The sequence below is a fragment of the Chamaea fasciata genome, unplaced genomic scaffold (genome assembly GCF_029207755.1).
Source record: "Chamaea fasciata isolate MVZ Bird 193981 ecotype frontalis unplaced genomic scaffold, bChaFas1.0.hap1 SCAF_2, whole genome shotgun sequence".
Taxonomy (NCBI): Eukaryota; Metazoa; Chordata; class Aves; order Passeriformes; family Sylviidae; genus Chamaea; species Chamaea fasciata.
The window spans coordinates 105,010,500-105,031,753 of record NW_027094087.1 but is presented as its reverse complement, the minus strand read 5'-3'; the positions used below and the strand labels follow the sequence as shown (position 1 = coordinate 105,031,753).

General features: G+C 37.0%; 1 protein-coding gene across 2 annotated transcripts in view; it reads right to left on the bottom strand.

Moving 5' to 3' along the window:
• IL1RAPL1 (interleukin 1 receptor accessory protein like 1) overlaps nucleotides 1–21,254 on the bottom strand; it is a 678,979-nt gene that overhangs the window by 304,008 nt on the left and 353,717 nt on the right. For both annotated transcript variants that reach the window (XM_066176970.1, XM_066176971.1), the window contains one exon: nucleotides 2,955–3,234. In XM_066176970.1, the coding sequence (XP_066033067.1) occupies nucleotides 2,955–3,234 (280 nt within the window). The remainder of the gene's footprint in view (nucleotides 1–2,954; nucleotides 3,235–21,254) is intronic.

Genomic DNA, 21,254 nt, shown 5'->3' with positions numbered 1-21,254 from the left:
TAACTACAGAGCAAAAGTTACACTGACCTATGCTCATATTATGTTGGGCAACTACTAGAGACTATTGATGTTTTCAGGCAGGGAAGAAAAGGAATGCATGAAGGAAGTGTTCTCTTGATATGAACAATATTTCAGCTATTTTTGAAACTTTAAAGGCAGAATTTTTGACAGAAACCACTTATTATTTACTATTACACCAGTTGCATGTAACATGCATAATTTCAGGGAGCTGCACTTGAATATATGCATTAGCTCTTAGTGCAGCTTATCCAGCTATATTCACTGTCCATGTATGATAAATAACAAGCAACCCTGTGATGTGACATCCCTCTCTACATTGCAGGGGGAGGTGTATAGGATTGACCCCATCCTCCACCAAAGGATCGACCCCACTCTCTACCACCATCAACCATCCCCTTCCCGTTCCTCAGGTGTGGCTCTGGGATGTGGTTCTGAACAGAAGCAAATCCAGCCTGCACCCCAGTGAAGTGGGCAAAAGTGGCAGTGCTGGTGTGGGAAGCAGCTGTGGGGAACAAAACGGCGGTGGAACCGAGCCCAGAGGAGCTGAGCCCAGGGCAACAGAGTGGCAGCGCAGTGCGACATGAACAATTTTGCTTTCAGAGGTTTATCTGTCATTGTTTTCCATTGCCTTGGACTTAGGGATGGGGAAAGCCACCTGTGGGAAGCTCCCACCAACTTGTCATTGACTGGGAAAAGACTGGGTGCAGGAAGAGCTGCCATCTTATCTTTGTGTGGGGAAAGGCACACAGCACAACCTGCAGGGAGCCCTCTTGTCTTTTTCAAGGTGATGAACACCTTTTGAGTGTAAAGCACCTTCGTATTTGTTATTAATATTGCTGCTATTGATGCCTTAAGCTTTAGCTTTAGCTTTCGTATTTGCAGATTCTATGTTACCTAGGGATGTAGCTTTGAGCCCTATATTAAGTGTCAGTAAGCTTTCTTCACAGAGTAAGTAGACAAAACAAATTCCTTTTTGCTGAACATCAAGGACAATTCTCAGGCCCGAAAAACACAAACAATGGTGGACTGAAGGGAGGAACAAGAAGGATGGGACCTCAGAACCTGAAGCTGTAATTGGACAATTAAACCCCAATATGCAAATGAACCAAAACTGATAAAAATGTAATACCTCATGACCGGGCGGGGGTTTTTGGTGTAGTGTTTGTAGTAGACTCAGGGTGCAGCCTTGGTCAGGCTTCGGTCCTGTTCAAGGTGGATCCTTGAGGCCTTTCAATAAATACCTGTTTTATTCTCTAGCTCTGTCCAGTCTCTGTTGCAAGTCAGCCTTCTAGGCAACACTATTACTGTGCCTTTCTTATTCCACTGCTGCTTGCCTTCAGTAAACTGTTAACTCATAATCTCTGCCTTTGTCCCTCTTCTGCCAAAGGGGGCAGTGGGAAGAGGACTGGTTTATTTGTGGGTCTAATTTCTGGCTGGTAGCAAGCCACCACAGTAGTTCAAAGCAGATTTAATCCAGAGGTAGGTCCAAGCTACCCCTGGATTAAATAAAAATCCATGTAAAAAGCCATGAATATAGGTTGAGATTATAAACATAAAGTAGGTTTGAGTAGCTAAATTCAGCATTTATCTATACTTGATGGAAATTGCAACATTAGACAATTAGGGTTTTCTTTATATAAACAGAGGAGATTGTGATATTTTAAATAGCATTATGGAATAATTGAGAAAACTATTTTCATTTTCATGACTAACGTTACACACAACAGAAAATATTAACCCAAATATAACTAAAAAATTCTCCTTAAGAAGCTTAATATGTAGGTTTTGTGCTTTTCTTTTAAAGAGAACTGTCATCATCAGAAAAACCATATCGAATATGCTATTGGACAAACAATGTGATATGAAATGTCTCACAGTTTAGATAAAGAGCTCATAGAATAACGTTTTTATAAGTATATTATTTAGTAAAAATCTCCTTCAGCACACATAAGCCAGACAGCAATCTGTGCTCCCTTCCCTCTACCCAAGTCAAAAAGTTAAAAAACCAAAACCAAACAACCGAAAAACCTCAATAACTAAAAAAAAAACAAAACCAAAACCAAAACCAAACAAACAAAAAAAAATAGTGGCAGACAATAAACCTTTCCAGCTGCTGTTAAAACAATTTCCACATTTTCCTTGTATGACTGTACTAGCTGCACCATGCGCTCCTTTTTTAGCCAGGCAGTTGCTTTACACTTTGCTTTTGACTCTTTCTATTGTGTGTTAGTAGTGAGACCACTTTTATAGTTATCCAGATAGAGAAGAACACTGTAAAGGGCTGGAAAAATATCTGTGTAAACCACATTAAAGATGCAGAAAGAAGCTGAACACCTGTTGCAGAAAGCAGAAGCAGAATACAATCCAGTTTCTGGTGATAAAACTTGATGAATCAGAAGGTTAAATATTTTTGGAAGACATCTGTCACCCAGCCTCTATTATCAGGTTAAACCAGAGGATGTATGTAAAAATGCTGAAATTTCACCTTCTGTTTTCCTAACTGCTTTACATTAAATAGCAATTTTTTTACAGAAAGAAAGTTAATTAAGTTAAATCACTTAATGAAATCCGCATAAAATTAAATCAGAACATAAAAAAACCCCAATTTTTGTTTCCTCTAGGATAGTAATTGCAAGAGTGAAACCAGAATCAGAGTAACGAACAGACGACTTATTCATCCAGTCCCAACCACCTTATAAATGTTATATTTTGTTATAAATGACTAAATTTATGCAAAAGAAAATTAAATATGTTCAAGACATTCAATAACAATTTCTAGTCAGGCATAAAAAAGCCTTCAGGGAAGGGAATGCCAGAAGGAGAAGGAAAAAATAACACAGTCAAAAAAGATTTTTTTTGGCACAGAAGTCTCACTTTTAAGAGCCTTGTTTCATATTTGGTCAATTAAAATGCAGTATATTAAAATATAGTACCTTATAACACATGCATAGAGCCCGCTGTCTTGTACCACTGTTGGTCTGAACCAAATGGAGTCTTCTTCTTTGCTCATTCTGGTTCCATCAAAAGCTATAGGTTCCTCAAAGTCTCCAGGCCCAGAGCTTTTGTACCACATCAAACTAAGTCCAGCACTTTGGGCTAGGGAGTAATTAGCTCTAATATATCCATAAAAGAGTGCACATTTTATACGAACAGGTTCTCCCACTAGAACTTGATATTTCTTGTAATCCACAGACCAGTCAGTGCATCCATCAGCTACAAGAGAAGAGAAAATGACAAGAGGTTGTCAAAGGCTTTGGAAAGCACTATTCACACAGCAGTCTTTATTGTGGGAAAGTATTGCATTTGAAAAAAAAAGTCCTTTGAGAGATTAACAGTGTGCTTTTTATCCCTGAAAATTAACTGCATTTTCATGATGTTTATGTCACGTACTTGTCTGTAGCAGACAGAGCTATTAGGACACATATTACTAAATGTTGATAACTTCTGAGCAATAACTGAGCAATTTCTCTTTCATTTTTGTGGAACTCCAGCATGACAAGGTATAAAATACTGAAGTGGAATTAGTGCAACACAGAGGACATGTGGTTCACCATCTAAATTGCATTATTCAAATATCTTCAGGGTAACCATGCAAGTGAAAGTCTCAGAAGATATTAGGACAAGGAGCTGTGGTCTGAACCAAAAAGTACGAAAGTTTGGGGTGGATTTGAAGGAGAAGAAGAAACTGTCTTTACAATACGACCAGATAGATACTTCCAAGAATATTATTATCAGTAATATAAATGGATTATTCAAGAACATGTTAAACAGATCATTGGAATTCCTGACTTTCCAGAACTGCATTACAAATTATGCTTATTAATGTTTTCATTTTTTTTTCCTGTTGAATATCATCAGCCCTTACCAATACTGTCCCACAATAACTGCTCGTCAGAAGGCAAAACTAAAATTATTCGACATTCTGAACCCCAGTAACATAATTAAACTCCAAGGCCAAAGAAAAACCAAACTCACACCCTCTTCCCCTGTATTTTTAGTTAAGAATACCAAAACAACAAAAGGGAAAGAGTGATTTTCTACAATGTCTTCTTTAACAAAAGCTTTTTTTTTTTTTTGCTTAGGCAATTTCAACCATGTAAATTCACCATTAGATTCATACACTAAAAAACTCAGTGTCTAGTCTCAGCTAGTTAACTATCCAATCCAGTCAGTAAAAAGCAATCAGTACATCCAAAGGACATTTTATTTCATCTTAAAATTAGTATTTATTTCTCATGTAAATATTTTCTCTTTGAATTTGACACTTTATTTACTTTAAATGAGCTCAGATAAATAGACAGCCATCTTAGAAAACCAACTTTTGCACAGCTCCATTTTCTTCCTAGGATTGGTTGAATACTGACTTTAACAGAGAATTCCAGCTATTGTGCAAAGTAAAGTAGTATTTGCACTTTAAACTTAGACAATATTTTGAACTGTTACTTCGGAAAAAAACATATTAGATAGTGATGTTTTGAGTCTTATATTTGGATAATGCCACAGTATTTATTATACAATCCAAAATAAGAAAGACTCAGACATTTTCATACATTCCTCTGTAAGCAATTGCCTAAGTTGATCCAACATAGAAAGATGGAGCAAAAAAAGCCCCCCAAAAAAACAACAACAACAAAAAAAACCCCACTTTAGACAGTTTGCATTGTGAACAAAATTCACACAAACAAATATTTCATAAATCTTCAGACTGTCTCCTCATGCATTAACTTTTATGACCAGGAAAGGAAAATAATTTGTCCCTGTTCTAGTTTTCCTACACAACAGTTCCTAAAAATCAGTAACTGTTGTTACAAGGCCCTCATAAGACTTAGTTGTACTCATGCATAAATTGAAGTGAGTGGAAACAAAGCTACACTATTAGCTTCCCCTTAGGAACAAAGAAACTAACTTTCATTTATTCCAGAATTCAATTGCTTCTTTTATCATTTCATTTTCACTTCTCTGAAAGAGCATACTCTCTCACCCAATTTTATTTCTCTCTGCTTCCAAATCCCAATGCCAAAAAAGAACAGCCACCTTTAAGCAATGTTAATTTCATTATATAAGTTACCAGGTAATAATTTCTTCATCATACCTCATCATCAGATTGTAATCTTGCTTTTCACTGCTTAATTTAGCAAGTACACCTTGGTTTACATGATTACTCTGTAAGTTATGCCTTCTCTCTCAGGATATTCAATTCTAATGGTTCCAAATTCCTTTAACTTGCAGAATCCATGAGAATATATTGCTGAAAAACATCAACCCTCTTTCAAGTTCCATGTATTGGATGAAGGATTAACTGTGTAGGGTAGATGCCACTGGTTTTATTTCAGCTTGATATTTCTCACAAGGGACCTGGGGATCCTGGTGGATGGAAAGTTGAATCTGAGCCAGCAGTGCCCTGGCAGCCAGGAGGGCCAAGTGTGTCCTGGGGGCATCAGGCCCAGCATGGCCAGCCGGGCAAGGGAGGGGATTGTCCCCTCTGCTCTGCTCTGGGGTGGCCTCACCTCCAGTGCTAGGGGCAGTTCTGGGTGCCACAATATAAAAGACATTCAGCTGCTGGAGACCGTCCAAAGGAGGCCCATGAGGATGCTGATGGGACTGGAGGGGAATATTTATGAGGTCACTTGTCTTGCTTAGCCTGGAGAAGACCAAGGGGAAACCTCATTGGGTCTTCAATATCCTCATGAGGTGAAGCAGAAGGGCAGGTCCCAATTTCTTCATGCTTATAACCAGTGACAGGACTTGAGGAAATGGCATGAAGCTGAGTCAGGAGAGGTTTATGTTGGCTATCAGGAAACTGCCTTTCAGCCAGTGGTTGGGCACTGGAACAGGCTCCCCAGAGCAGTGGTCACAGCACCAAATCTGAGTTCAAGAAGTGTTTGGACAATGCTCTCAGGCACATGCTGTGACTCTTGGGGTGTCCTGTGCAGGGCCAGAAGTTGGACTCCATGATCTGATGGGCGCCTTCTAACACAGCATATTCTACGATTCTAGAAAGGCCTGCTAAGGTTTATCTGATTTATCTACGTATTCACTGAACTATTTGTTCATTTTTTGGCACAAACCACATCAAAATGTCCCACGAGATACCTTAGGAGTATATCTACTTGTCCTGGATTCAACTGGGAGACAGTTAATTTCTTTTCAGCAGCTGCTACAGTGCTGTGCTTTGGATTCAGAACTAATGAGCCCATGCCTGGAGTGCTGTGTCCAGCTCTGGGCTCCTGAATATAAGTGCTATGTACAGACTGCAGTGTCCAACAAAGGCCCACAAAGTTGATTAAGGGACTGGAGCATCTCTGCTATGAGCACAGGCAGAGAGCTGAGACTGTTCAGCCTGGAGATTGCTTTGGGGGAATCTTAGTAATGACTACAAATACCTGAAGGGAAGATGCAAAGAGCCAGGCTCTTTCCACTGGTGCCCAGTAACAGAACAAGAGGCCATTTGCTACGTATTGAATCATGGCAGGTTCTTTCTGAACACCAGGAAACTTTTTTTTTTTTTTTTCAGTAAGTCACTGAAAATTCCCACAGGAGGTTGTGGAGTCTCTATTCTTGAAGATATTTAGAAACAAGAGAGACATGATGCTGAAAAACAATTTCTAGGTGGATCATATGATCTACAGAGGTCTACTCCAACCTCAAACATTGTGTAATTCTGTGCTCTATTACAGTTACCTTCCGTGATAACTTTAAGGAAACACATGTCCTCTTCTCAAAGTGGTCTTTGAAAGAACACGAGAGTGTTTCTCTTCCTGCTTTCAGAAATATTATAGCAGTTAAACTTCCAATACTGACATTCAAGTCACTTATAACTGTATTAACCTTATTACAGCTGGAAGGCTTAATACCTCAAAAATGTTCCAGGAAAATCCTCATGCTACTGCTCAGCCAATGTGCTAATTCATGCAAAGGTGTTAATTCAATTTTGTCAGATGTAATAGAAGTTCATCATTCCCGTCATAAGACACAGATATCCTTCTGTGATATTTTCTGATAGCTGATCTTTCAGGAGATAACTGTCAATCTCTGCATTAAATGCTCCCTATTCCACAGTAACTGAGGAACATAAACAGAAGCTTAAAACCACATAATGAAAAGAAAAACACCATAACCAGCACCTTCTATGTACACTCTGCATGTGGTGTGTAGAGTATACGTGCATTCTTCAGTCTAGAAAAACATGGATGTATCAAAAACTAAATAAAAATCCAATTTCCAAATTCCTTGGAGAACACAAAGATACATTTTAAAAGACTCCAATATAAATTCACAGAATTCTTTTGATTTTGATATTGACATTGCTACCTGAAAAATGTTACATATTTACATGTTAAACATGTGTTACTGGCTTTGTAAATAGGACAGAAAACAACAAACATTTAATATTAATTTAGATTTTTAATATTAAATAGATTGAATATTTCTATTCAGTTTCCCATTATAATTGTGTCCATTTTAACCTTGATTGGATTTCTTTTTCTTTGTGCAAAAGTAGGACATTGACTAAATAAATTATCTAATGTTTCCTCTCTTAACCATGGCTGCTACTGACACAAAATCAACACCTTCAACTACAGTGGTTCAAAACAACCATGGAGAAAAAAAAATACACTCAATACTTTTTAATGTTTTTTACTTATATTTTCACATCATCAAGCAGTCAATCATCTTTTATAAATTGAAAAGTACTTGAATAATTCAACAGCTTTGAAATTTCAGGACTGTCTTCAAAAGAATGGTTGTGGTCCCTGATCTCTATTTTAATATGCTGCCAGTTATTGCTACACATAATAGCACAATACAGAGTCCAGGAGAAATATAATCAACTCAGTTATTTCCTTTACTGATTTCAGGGTATGAAATAAACCACACTGCATCACTGTCCTAATCATGAGATTGTTCTGCTCAATAAGCAAGTGCCTTGCAGGCTGTATTATCTGGTTAGAATCCAACACACAGAATATTTAACATTACTAAGAAGGTCTTCCCCTTAAGTTTTGGTAACATATGTATCATTTTCAAAGTAAAATTCAGTGCTGAAAACAACAAAAATATAAAGCTGATAACCCTTGGATCTGCTGCTACAGCCTGGTCTCATTCAAAACTTCCATTCAACATTTCGGTTTCAGGGTTAAGAAAAGTCTTCACGTGTTTAATATATCAGTTAAAATCTGATTTCCAAACATCTAAAAAAATTAGGTCTGACAGTTTAGGAAAAGTTCTCCTAAAACATTTTTAAAAGAAATAGAAACTCATCCTATTTTTTTTCACTTAATGATGTTTAAGAAAATAAAAATTATCAACAGATTTACTTTTTCCTGGTTTTGTGTTTGTAATTCTCTTCCTAATTTAATTTTATATAAAGAGGATTATGCAATGTCACTGTGTCTGCTATTTATTTGTCAGCTACTTTGGGGATTTTTAATTAGGCATTTGCAAACCTGACAAGGAAGTTATATGATATATCACAAAAAATTCTTAAAAGTGGCTGTGTAAAGGAGAAAGCACCAAGTCTTGTTCTTAAAGCAGGAAAATTGTCAAGGAGGGCACTAGGGGATGCAGAAAAAAGATAGCAGTATGTAAGGAGAGTAAATATGCTGGGTAGAGAAATCAAACAAAGGATGTTGTATATGTGCTGTAAGATTTTGGGTAGGGTAGCAAATAGCAGGCATAACAGGTCAAGAAAACAGGCTTTCCTTAATTGGCTGCTCATAAAACAGCATTTCAAAGGTTCACTGAGTGATGTATAAGACTCAGGATTATTTTTTTAAAACAGTTTTCACGACAATATTTTACCATCAAAATCAGAGTCTATTTTAGATTACCTCTCCTTACCATCCTTTTTACTTTCTGCTTTTTGCTTAGACTAGCTAGCATTAAAATAAGAAAAATAAAAATGAAGATTTCATAGTTTATAGTACACTCATTACAGTGTCTGAGCCAATTAACTCATACAACATAACACATGGTATTCTAGTGTGGGTTCTCATTATGAAGACATGCAAAAATTATCTATTTTTGGTTTGCGTATGCTTTTATTTGATACAAAAATAAGCTCTGACAGGAATGAAGAAGCAGAGCTTAGAAACAACACATTATAGAGATGAGAGAGAACATGGTCAATTCTATTCTTAGACTGCTTAGATTTTGTTCTTTCAAAGTCCTACCAGGATAGAATTGGAAAAATGGAAAAAAAATAATATTAGTACTAATATTATCAAACGACCACATCAGGTATTTTATATGCAATTAAATTTCTTTTTGTACTGACTGATATTACAGATTTGCATATTGCTATACTGCACTTCTGTTGGATATAGCATTTTCATTTTGAAAAGGCATTTTTCTTTCTCTTGAAAACTCATGTAAAAATTATGGCTTAGGCTAAAAAACGTATTTTGTTCTCAGTCTGAAACTGTGTATTGGCTGTTATGAGAGGTTGCTAGTAATGGAAAAAGATGTCGAATGACATTTCAGGGAAACAAAAAAATTATTTTGGACATCATCATCTATTAAAGAAGTTAGTTCCAAAAAATTGCACTATTCCCAACCCCAGATAAGTTGTAAAAGGGGTAGATGTGGTAGTTGAGGAATTTTGGCAAATGCACTAGCCCATAGGAAGAGGAATCATGAAAGCAAGAAATATATGTCTTGCCATAAAATAATTCAAAATGCTATGTTTCTTGGATTCAGAATACTGTAGTAACAAGAAAATAGTATATATGCCTAGGTATTGGGCTACTTAGAGGCATAATAAGCATGAAAATAGCTTTATGTCAATCTGGTGGGGAATTTTTTTATTTACCATTTTTTATTTACCATTTTATTTACCTTTAATTATCACAAGTATTTTGTAGAAAAAGTAAAACCACAAAAGCTATTTTAAGAATAAAAAATTAGTGTTCAAGACAGACCAATGCAGGAGCAAATGGTGCATTTCCCAAGTTCCTACTCTAAACCAAGAGTTTTTCCCTGTAGCTTATTCAGTCCCTTTTGCATCTTTCAAACCCTCCTATTCTGTTTTATCATGTCATATAAATTAGGAAGCTCCTTAAACACACACTTTAAAGATATCCTGGCTGGACTGACTGATCAGGTTCTGCTGGACTGAGCCCAGGCCAGCACTAGGGACTCACATAGCTTCTCAACCACTAAGCCACACATGCAACAGAACAGGAGAAAGAATAGGAAAAACAAAAGAAAATTCATTGGTCCAAATAAAAGTACCTCCATAAGTGAAGAGAAAAAACCCACACGTGATGCATAAGCACTTCCTCATTATCTCCCACAAAGACCAATGCTCAGCCGGTGTCTGAACAATGGCTACCTCAAGAGCCAACACCTTCAACTTTCATTTCTGACCATGATGCTATTGGTGTGGAACATTCCTTTGGCCAATTTGGATGAGTTGTCCCAGCAGTGTCCTCTCTCGATGTCTTGTCCCCAATCCTTGGGGAGTAGAATAGGAAAAAGAAAAGTCTTGTGGTGCAATAGTCAAAACATCAGTGTGTTACCAACATTTTTTAGTCGCAAATCCAAAACACAGCACTGTAAAGGCTGCTGTGAATAAACATAACTCCATCTTGGCCAGACCTGGTACACAGGTCCCTAATCTTCTGTGTGCTTCTGTCTGCTAACTTCTTTCAATTATTCATTTTCAGCTCAGGAACTGTCTGTACATTTACAGTTGCAGCATAGAGATGGCAGCATAATTTAATCAACAGCTACAAAACATGAGAGTTTGTTTACTAGGATTAATTTCCAAAGTCTGATATTAAACTGCATTAATTTCTGTGCCCATCTGAAATGAATTGGTTCTTCTTTGCTATATTTACTATACAACTTTATTTGAGGGTGGTTCTACAGCCTCTCTTTCTTACACAGAATCACAAAATAGTCTGAGTTGGAAGAGACTCACAAGGATCATCGAGTTCAGCTCTAAATTACATAGCCCATAACGGGATGAAACCCTAAACTTTGGTGTTGTTATCACCAAATCCTTTGTATTCCTTCCATGGTTATACCAGATTATCTGCAGTTCTTTTTGAACTTTAAGAGTTCAAGTTTCTTTCCTCCTTGCTACCCAAACACACTGTGATTTATTTTGACAACTTCCACCCAGTCTTACTATCACACGATTTCTATGTAATGCATAATGTTTTATATAATCTTATATATATATATATATATATATATATATATATATATATATATAACACTTTAGATATAGAATCTCAATATGAGTATGTGAGGAAGTCAAGTGCGGCATGCTGGTCTTAAACCCCTCTCTGGAATGACTAAACAAAGTGACTGAAACAAAATAGTAGCTCAGCCTGAAGAGAACTACCATGAGGAGAGGTTGAACTAATTTCTATAAATTGAACAAACACATGTAAGGGTAGGAGGATTTTTTTTTTTTCCCTTAGAAAGGAGATTTTCCAGAAAAGAGAATCTCTGGGCCATACTGGGGTATCATGTTGCAGAGCAGATGGCAAATTATTTAATCTCTTCCACAATCTCACAATAATTGAAACTGCTTCTGAAAATACATTCTGTTCACCAGTAACTTCATTTTGGAGATTATGAGGAAGATCAAGGATTTTTTCATGCTGGAATTTCAGTAGCCCTCGAGTAACAGCTGCACTGTATACATCTAAACATTTTCTACAAAGAACTCAACCACTTAATATCACAAAGTCGCTGAGTATCAGCTGAACTGTGATAACTAAATACGTGAGAACTGTCCACTTGCAGTAAATATAAGAAAATTCAGCAGATTAGTTCATAACACAAGAGGATTAAAATTAATCAAATGACAACATGTGTCTAGGAGAGCACAATTACCTAGTTGCTGTCACTTATCTGGTGGAAATTTCTTAAGCTTCATTATCATGACTATGTGACTAGTACTGTACAGAAATGCAAAAATTGCAGTGAGAGGTTCAGAAAGAGCTGAAACCCAAAGAAACACTTTATTTTAAACAGACTTTGAATCAAAGTATCATTTTTACTTTAAAATTTCAAAGATTAGACGTTCTAACCATGTAATCATTAAGTATAAATAGGCCATGATGTTACCAGGAATCCAGATATTTTTAAAAATTGTATATTTCTGTTTATTATTCTGTTCTACCTTACTTTCACTCCTAAAATACTGGGAGAATGTTAATATATGGAAAAAGGGATCTAGGATTGAAAATATCAATATTCTCTGTGAAAGAATATGTTAACTGCATACAACTCCCAGTGGTTTTGACGGCTGTTGCTTGCCTACAAGTGGTCCCGTTAGACTGAAACTGCAGATATGGATTTATTTAAAGTCATATATGTGTAAGACAATACTTATTTGTGTTTAAAACTGCAATTAAATAGAAGCTGGAATGCAGTATAGCATTAGAGAGCACAAAGCAGTTCTAGGAAGTTTTTTTTTTCTTTACTCAATACGACAATGTAATTTATTTTCCTCAAAGCTTGGGAGAATTTTTAAATAATCTTTGGAGCATATCCTTTCTTCAATTTGATTTACTCTGTGTGCATTTGCATGCAAAAAGAATTGACCTAGCATTCGCAGTGTTCTTGAACAGGGATATGATGTCAATATTTATATCAATACATTAATACAAATGTATGGTGCCATTAGGAATCTGTTAAGCAAGGCTTTAGTAATCATCAGCAGTTCTGAGACAGTCCAGAAGCATTTAAACACTTGAAGAGAAAACAATGTCTTCTCCCCCTGGCTGCTTTGGGGCCGGTCAGCGGAGCAGAAAGGCTGAGTGTGGGAGGAGGGAAGGAGGCACAGGGAGACCCAAGGGATTTTCCACAGCACAGGGCAGATCAGGACCTGCACTGTGCTGCCACCAGACAGGGGCAAAAAATGACTGAAGATGGGGAAAAATCCCCACCAACTGCCCCCTCCATAAGGCTGTATCCTCAGCAGGTGGCGTGTTTACTTTAAAACATTACTGTCCCTGTCAAAGCCTATTCTGTTGTGTTATTACATTTCTTAACCAGTATCAAAAATTATACACTGATAGTAGATACTGGTACTCTGCTTTGTGTACATGTAGACAAGCATCTAACTTCTGAGAAAGGCACACTTTCCTTCTCTTTTTCATCTTTTTTTAGTCCCAAGAGCCCTTTAACATTTTCTGTGTGAATGACTGAAAGGAAAAATAGATTCTTGACATTACTCTGAACCTTACCACCAGCACACAACGCAGCACCAACTACCATAATGATTAGGAAATATCTGTTAACCAAATATAAGGAATGTATTCATTGTCAGTTTGTAGATCTTTTATACAAAAAAAACCCCAAAACCCTATTATTCAATGACTACCAAAGGCAGAATATAACAGATTCTGGGAACAAAATAAAAAAAAAAAAAAAAAAAAAAAAAAAAAAAGCAAAACAAAACAAAATAAAACAAAAAAAGCAAAACAAACAAAAAAAAAACCAAAAAGCAAACAAACAAACAAAAAAACCCAAAAACAAAAAAAAAAGTATTCTTGTTTTCCAAAACCACAAAAAAACACCTTCTAATAATGTATAACACTGTGATAATTTATCATCAAATGCCTAAAGAAAGGACATATTTTATTATTAAATAGAAACTAATTTTAATTTAAGAGGTTTTTATGATGTATTGTCTTTTCCTGCAGATTTTACTACATACAAGCAGTGTAGTTTAAGCCAAAAGGAACTTCATGAAAGACAACAATGATAACTGAACTTTAAAGAGAAAATATTAACTTTAGTAAATCTGCACTCCAGGATTACAAAAAGTCATTATAAATCTGTTTGTACTCTTTTTTCGTTTTAGAAGAATCCATATTATTACAACATGTGGCATTTTCCTTCCTTTTTTTTTTGTCCATATTAAGTCAAGAAGCTAAAGCTTGTGAAATTTATTAAATTTTGTAAATCTTTGCTCCCCTTTTTGACATTTCCTCCGTTCCCACATGCCACATGTTTGCCACACTCCAGACAGCTTACCAAAGAGAAAGAGGTCACCCCAGAGTAATACAGTAGTTCAGTACTCTAATCTCATTAGGCAAAGGAAATTAAAAGCACTACTATTTGAGTTTGAGAAGAAAACTTTACACGTTTTACCAAAGTTTACTTTAAAGCTTAGTATGAATGTTTTGGTTGAAGCAAATCTAAAGAAATAGAAAGGATTTAATTGAGTTAGGAATCCAAATCCCACAAGACTCAGATAAAAAGCTTCCTCAGGTACCATTGTGGATCAGGTAAGCACACTGACGTGCTTAGCTGCATTGAATTTCAAAGACAAAATCAAAACATCAGAGCATTTCCTTTTCTCTACTTATGCTGTATTCTAGAATACAATCAAAATTAAAACTCATTAGATAAAGCAAACAAAATACATTATTATACCAAAATACATTTTTGCATCCTGATTCTACTAATACCATAGAAATACTTTTGATTGAAATTCCAAAAACATTTTAAATTATGAAAATATGTCATCTTCAATTGAAAGATAAATTTTTGATATTTTATAAAACAATTTTTTCATTGTGTTTAAATGAACAGACACAAGAATATTTATTTGATTGTGAAAGTGCTTTTTCCTACAGTTACATTGGGACTCATGATCAGGTTAGATGGCTCAGTCTTGTCCTAGCAAGAGCTGTCCTAATGGGGAAAAGAGTACCCAAAAGCTGTACCAATGGGAAGATGAGATACCAGGAGCTGTCCCAGTGGGAAGATGAGAAACACCAAGGGTTGTCCCAAAGTGAAGACAGTGGCAGAAAGAAATTTATAAACTCAGTCCCCCTGTTGGATAACAGGAACTTCTGACACAGGGAGATCACGATCACTGGCTCCTGGCTCACCAATCCAAGAATCCCACTCACTCCAGGGAAGAGGAAAACTGAGCAAGCCGAATAATTTGCATAAAACACGAGGGTATCTTTAAAACAATAGAAGATAGAATACTAATTAATTAGAGAACCACATAATTGGTTTGCTAATATATGTAAATAAGGAAAAGTATTGATAGTCCTGGTGCTGGCTTTGTGGATTTGCCATCCAGCACCCTTTCTGTGCAGAACTGAAAATAAATCAAGTATTTCCACTCTGCAGGGGATTGACTTCTTGCACACCATGGGGAAAGACACATTTTGGGATAACAGCTTTGCTATGGACACACTAATGAAACATGCTGATTTTCCAACCATGCTAGCCTGTGCCTTGTCCATCTTGGGAGCAAGACGGGTGCAGACAAGACAACTGAGATTTCAAATTTAATCACTGCATGGTTGCTGTGGCCAAGATGGTCACCATTCACCACTTCATCCACAAGAGCCTCTCTGGGAACAAGGAACAAATCACAGAGGGCACCTCTGCGAGTCACTTCCCTGAGTCTTGTACCAAAGAAGCTGTCATCCAGCTGTTCTGGGAATCTCCTGGACCTGTTTCTACCAGCTGTGTGGTGTTCCCAACTAAAACCCACCAGCTTAATTCCCCTATAAGGACAAGCGCAGTTAATTTGGTTCCTTGAATAATAGCTTTTTGGTGCCACTGTGTTGGCTGGGGGGCCAAGAACAGCCTGCCATGATGACAGCGTCTTCATTTGGTTTTGCCTCAGTCCTTACACAGAGGCCTGGACATTGCAGCCCCTCCGTCACATCCAACACCACAGCAGTGCCCTGCACACGCCCAATGGTGCCCTGCAACCTCACACACTGCAGCAATGCCTTGCACACTCACACACCGCAACAGTCCTTGCACACTTACACACCACAGCAGTGCCCTGCACACTCACATGCTGCAGTAGTCCTTGCACACTCACACATTGTGCAATGCCCTGCACACTCACATGCTGCAGCAGTCCTTGCACACTCACACACTGTGCCATGCCCTGTACACTCACACACTGCAGCAGTCCCTGCACACTCACACGCTGCAGCACTGCAGCAATCACAACGGGACCTTGCACACTCCTCTGCTGCCACTGTGCCCTTCACACCACACTGCAGCATTGCACTGGTACTCACAGCAGTGGGCTGTGCACACTCACACTCAGTGGGGCTGTGCCTCTTTGCACACTCACAGGGGTGCCCTGCTTGCACACTCATGCTCACAATCCCACTCTGCAAACACACCGTTCCTAAAGAACCTGGCCTGCAAACTCACGCTGCACCTTTCCAGCCACTGAAGAAATGAAAATTTGTATATAGGAATTCAATGAAATTAGAAATGATTGTAATTGTACCTTACAACCCAAATATTCCTGTGAGACAAACTTTTATTGAGTGGTGCTTCACTCTGTTTGATCTCTGTACAGTCTTTTTGCTACCTCTAATGCACGGAGGTAAAGAAAACTCTAGTATTTTTTTCAAGAAAAGGTCACAGAGCTGAAATAGATTTTGATCTGTGATTATTTGAAACTTCTTCAGGGATTTTTCAATTTTAGAACTGATTCACCTTCTATGTATCTTCACTGTCTTCCTCTGCACATATAGACACACTTAACTATACAATTTAATTATTAATGATGAGTTTTGCTCCACGGCATTAGAAATGCCAGTGAGAATGAAATCTGAGTGCAATCTGGAGCTGTGCAATTTGAGGGTCACTGGTGTCACAGCTCTCTGCTAATACTGTAGGATGGCAACATGTGGAATGTACAAATATAGGATCAGATTTATGTCAGAAGAAAGGAGACGTGACTGAAGTAGACAAATAGATATAGATACCATCATCTGTACAGCCAAACATGAATTTGTGGGTTTATGCCCAGATGGAGCAGAGAAAAAAGATCAGGAACTTTTTCTATTAGAAAAAAAAGAAAACTACTTTCATCTTTGCCTCTTCTGAACTAAAAGAAAAAAAAAAAAATTAAGTGTAATGAAGTAGGAAAAAGTATATGAAAAAAATGAGAAGGAACCAAGACTGGATAATCCTGAAAGGCTGAGAAAAAAGATGAAAAACAACATAATTTAAAAAGTTTCATATGCTTGTCATTAACAGAAGTGCTTATATCACTCCTTATTTAGTCTTGTTTTGTTATGCTCCTCCTCAGCATCCAAGTTTTTTTCATGTGAATACAATAGCAAACAAGTGAATTCCTGTAATAATTCATATTATCCCCCCTACATTCCTTCTGGGATAAATAATACATATCAATTTAGGAAATTTTCCAACACAAAGTTCCTGCATGAACAAGTTTGGCTGTTTTAGGATGTGCAAAACTTAAGGTCTGTCTCTTACTGGAGAGGACTGCAATTTCTGGTAGACAGATAGAAGATATAGAAGAGCCTAAAATTGCAACACTGACTTCTGAATTTCTAAGCAATTTAAACAGTGGGAAGGAAATTCAGCCCTAGTACAAGTTCCCTTGTGATAATCAAGTTATTTACTTTGCTTGGACTTTCTACAGCTTTTATTTCTCTGGATAAAAGCACTTGGGTCATTCTAGTGCCTTCAATCTGTGTTTAGACACCAGGTTAACTGCCTGAAATAGGGATACATCAGGAGAACAACAGCCTACCAAGACTCTTTAAGAAGCCAGGAGAAAAAAACAAAACAACATATACAAATATGGACATACACATTTTTTCTTTATTGTTTGGCTGTTTTTTTTTTGGGGGGGGGGGGGTTGGTTGTTTTGGGTTTTTTTTTTTGATTCAGATTTTTTTGGTTTTGGTTTGCCTTGGTGTTTTTTTTGGTTTTGTTTTGTTTTTTCTCTGTACCTATTCCATTACTATCTTGAGTAAGAAAAAGACAGCTTACATATATCTATTAGGCAGGATGGCTCACTTTCCTTGGCCTGCACTGACTGGGCCTGAAACAGCCCAATATTAGCACAGCAGTGCACAATCTGTTAAGTTTTGTACTTCAGACTGGGAGCAGCTCTGTGCTAATGAGACTGCACAGCTTCCAGCCTGGAGAGCTGCAAATCTCACAACTGTCAGTGCAGGCATCTCCAAGTGACACAGAACTTCTACTTCCCCTTCCAAGATGAGCTCAGCCTCTCAAAGCAGTCAGAGCAGCTACAGCAATCCCTCATTCATTTCTTCACACACCTTCCCTGGGGTTTCGTGAGTACTGCCATTCATTGTCCCATTTTACAGCAATAAATTAGTGCCACTCCAGCAGCTCAAGATGGAAGCTCACATGGAACTTCTCAGCACATTAGCCAAGCAGTAGGAGAAGCCACACGTGTCTCTCATTTGACACTTGAGTCTCATTTCACACTTGGGTTTGCCAACAGAGTAAGAAATAGTATTTATCAAGTTTCTCCTCAACACAGTCTTCTTAATATCAAGGGAAAATTGTCTTTGAGAGTAAAATTGTTTCCAGCTGAGAAATGTTTTCTGCACTGCTATGCTGCAGAGTGTAAGTAAACTTAGTTTTTACACTGGTGATCAGCAGCGTAATTACCACTGTCCTCTAAGGCCTGATCTTCAATGACAACAAAGGTACCCAAGGAAAAGATTTAATTCTTTTTGTAGCTTAACCATAGCAAACAAAGTCTTCCACCAACACAAATAAAAAGATTATAGCTTTACAGAAAAGGCTGATTAATACAAATGACGCTGATGTGAAAGATTTTGACACAAATCTCTTTTTCTTTCAGCTAACCTTTGAAATTGAGGCCAACACTTTTCTAGAGAATTATTTTTATTTAGAAAAAATCATATCATGATATACAGACCTACTAGCATCAAGACAAAAAAGAAAATCTAAGGTAAGATTATATGCCTCCTTAAATGCCAATTGCAAATCCATTCTTTAATGTGCCACTAACCCAGAGGGGCAGATAAGGAAATAAAATCAAAACTAAAACACGTCCACTGTATAGTATGGGTGAAATTTGATGTGATTAAACCTCACTGTATGGCACATGCTGCATTATTTCATACATTTAAAAAAGGAAATAAAAAGGATAAGGTATGCAAATATTAATCCCAAAATTCTCAAAGACTTCATCCTCAGGAAGTTGGTTTTATGCTCCCTCCAAAAAGATTCTTAAAATTTTCAGAAAAAAAGAAAAGAAAAGAAAAGAAAAGAAAAGAAAAGAAAAGAAAAGAAAAGAAAAGAAAAGAAAAGAAAAGAAAAGAAAAGAAAAGAAAAGAGAAAAGAGGAAAAAGAAGAGGAGAAGAAGAGAAGAGAAGAGAAGAGAGGGAGAGAGAAAGAGAGAGAGAGAGAAAGAGAGAGAGAAAGAGAGAAAGAGAGAGAGAAAGAGAGAAAGAAAGAGAGAAAGAGAGAGAGAGAGAGAGAAAAGAAAGAAAGAAAGAAAGAAAGAAAGAGAGAAAGAAAGAGAGAAAGAAAGAAAGAGAGAAAGAAAGAAAGAGAGAAAGAAAGAGAGAAAGAGAGAAAGAAAGAGAGAAAGAAAGAAAGAGAGAAAGAAAGAAAGAGAGAAAGAAAGAAAGAAAGAAAGAAAGAAAGAAAGAAAGAAAGAAAGAAAGAAAGAAAGAAAGAAAGAAAGAAAGAAAGAAAGAAAGAAAGAAAGAAAGAAAGAAAAAGAAAGAAAGAAAGAAAGAAAGATTTTAGTTGTAGGAATTGAGTGATCAAAATTAAAATTCAGGTCTCCTATTTAACTTGGCCTGCTTTAGATGATTATTTATGAACTCTAGGTGATATGACATTTTTTGTTATTATAAAAATGTTATTAGTAACTCCATAGTTAAGGACACTCTGAAAGTCCTTTTGCTGAAAGTGATTAAAATTCTTCCATTTCAGACTTTATTGATTGAATCTCTGTTTTAGAGTTAACATGGTATCTTTGCAGAAGTGATTTTCTTTTTTTTTTCAAAAATATTGTCTTTCAGAGAAAAAAAACCCCAAATATTAAACCAATTCCTTCTGGATTTTTCTTTTATCTTCTAAATCCTCCTAAGTTCCCTCTCAAAATTATGATAATCACACAGTTCAAACTTACATTATATAGCTTCGTATGTAACCACATTTTAGACAGTTACATCTCAAAACACATTTTATTCTGTTTATGCATTATATCCCACCCATAAAAGTTGAATTAGAAACATAAACCTTCTTTCCTCTATTCTACAACTGAACAATTCACCCTATCTCCATCACTACTTTTTATCCAGGTTTTCTGAAGAAGAAATAACTACAGAAACGAGCAAAATTATCTGTTCAATTCACTGAAATCAAGGTGTCTTCAAAATTGGGTCAGTCTTAATAAAAACTTTTTTGGAAATGGAAGTTGGAAAAGAAAACAAGGGGACAACATTTAACTCAAAAATATGTTCACTTTTCCCTGTCAAATAATTCTAATTTATATATTCAAATAATTAAATTTTATATTGCTGCACAACAACATAGAACTTAATGCACAATATCAGTACTTAAAATAAGACATTTACTAGACTAGAATTTTTTTATCTTTTGTTTATGAAAAAATGGTCAAACATTGCTTTTCATAGCAAATCCAGATTTTAAAATGAACACTCCTCCACAAAATTGCATTACCAAACTCTGGACATGCTTTATCTAGGAAAAAAACCCTGTATTCCTTCTGTTGGAAATCTCCCCTTTTGTACAGAAGTTCCCTGACTTGCTGCTCAGTCAGGAGTCACTCAACTACCTCCATATGGACTGCTGTGATGGGTTAACCCCAGCCAGATGCAAGGTGCCCACCAAAGTTGCTCTGTAACTCCCTCCTCAGCTGGACAGGGAAAAGAAAACATAACAAAAGTCACGTGAGCTGAGGTAAGGACAGGGGAGATCACTCCACAAATACCATCACAGGCAAAACACACTCAGCTTGGGAAAATTAATTTATCACCAATCAAAATCAGAGTAGGATAAAGCGATGCAAACCAAATTTTAAAAACACCTTCCTCTCACCTGTTTGTCCTTCTCGAGGTTAACTTTACCCCCAGTTCTCCACCTCCATCCCCACAGTGGGGCAGGGAGATGGGTAGTGGGAGCTGTGGTCAGTTCATCACACATTGATCACATCTCCTGCTGCTTCCCCCTCAGGGAGAGGAGTCCTGCCCCTGCGCCAGCATGGGGTCCCTCCCACAGGAGACAATCCTCCACAAACTTCTCCAACATGAGTGCTATGGAATAAAGCTCCTCATGAGCAAGAGACCAGTTGGTCTCTGAAGAAATGTCTTTTTCCTTCCCTTCCATCACTTTCTTGTCTGTATCGGAGTATGGTTTCTGATTAGTGGGAAAAAGGACATTCAAATTTTGTGTCTAGTCCATTACAGTGATGTCAAGTATAC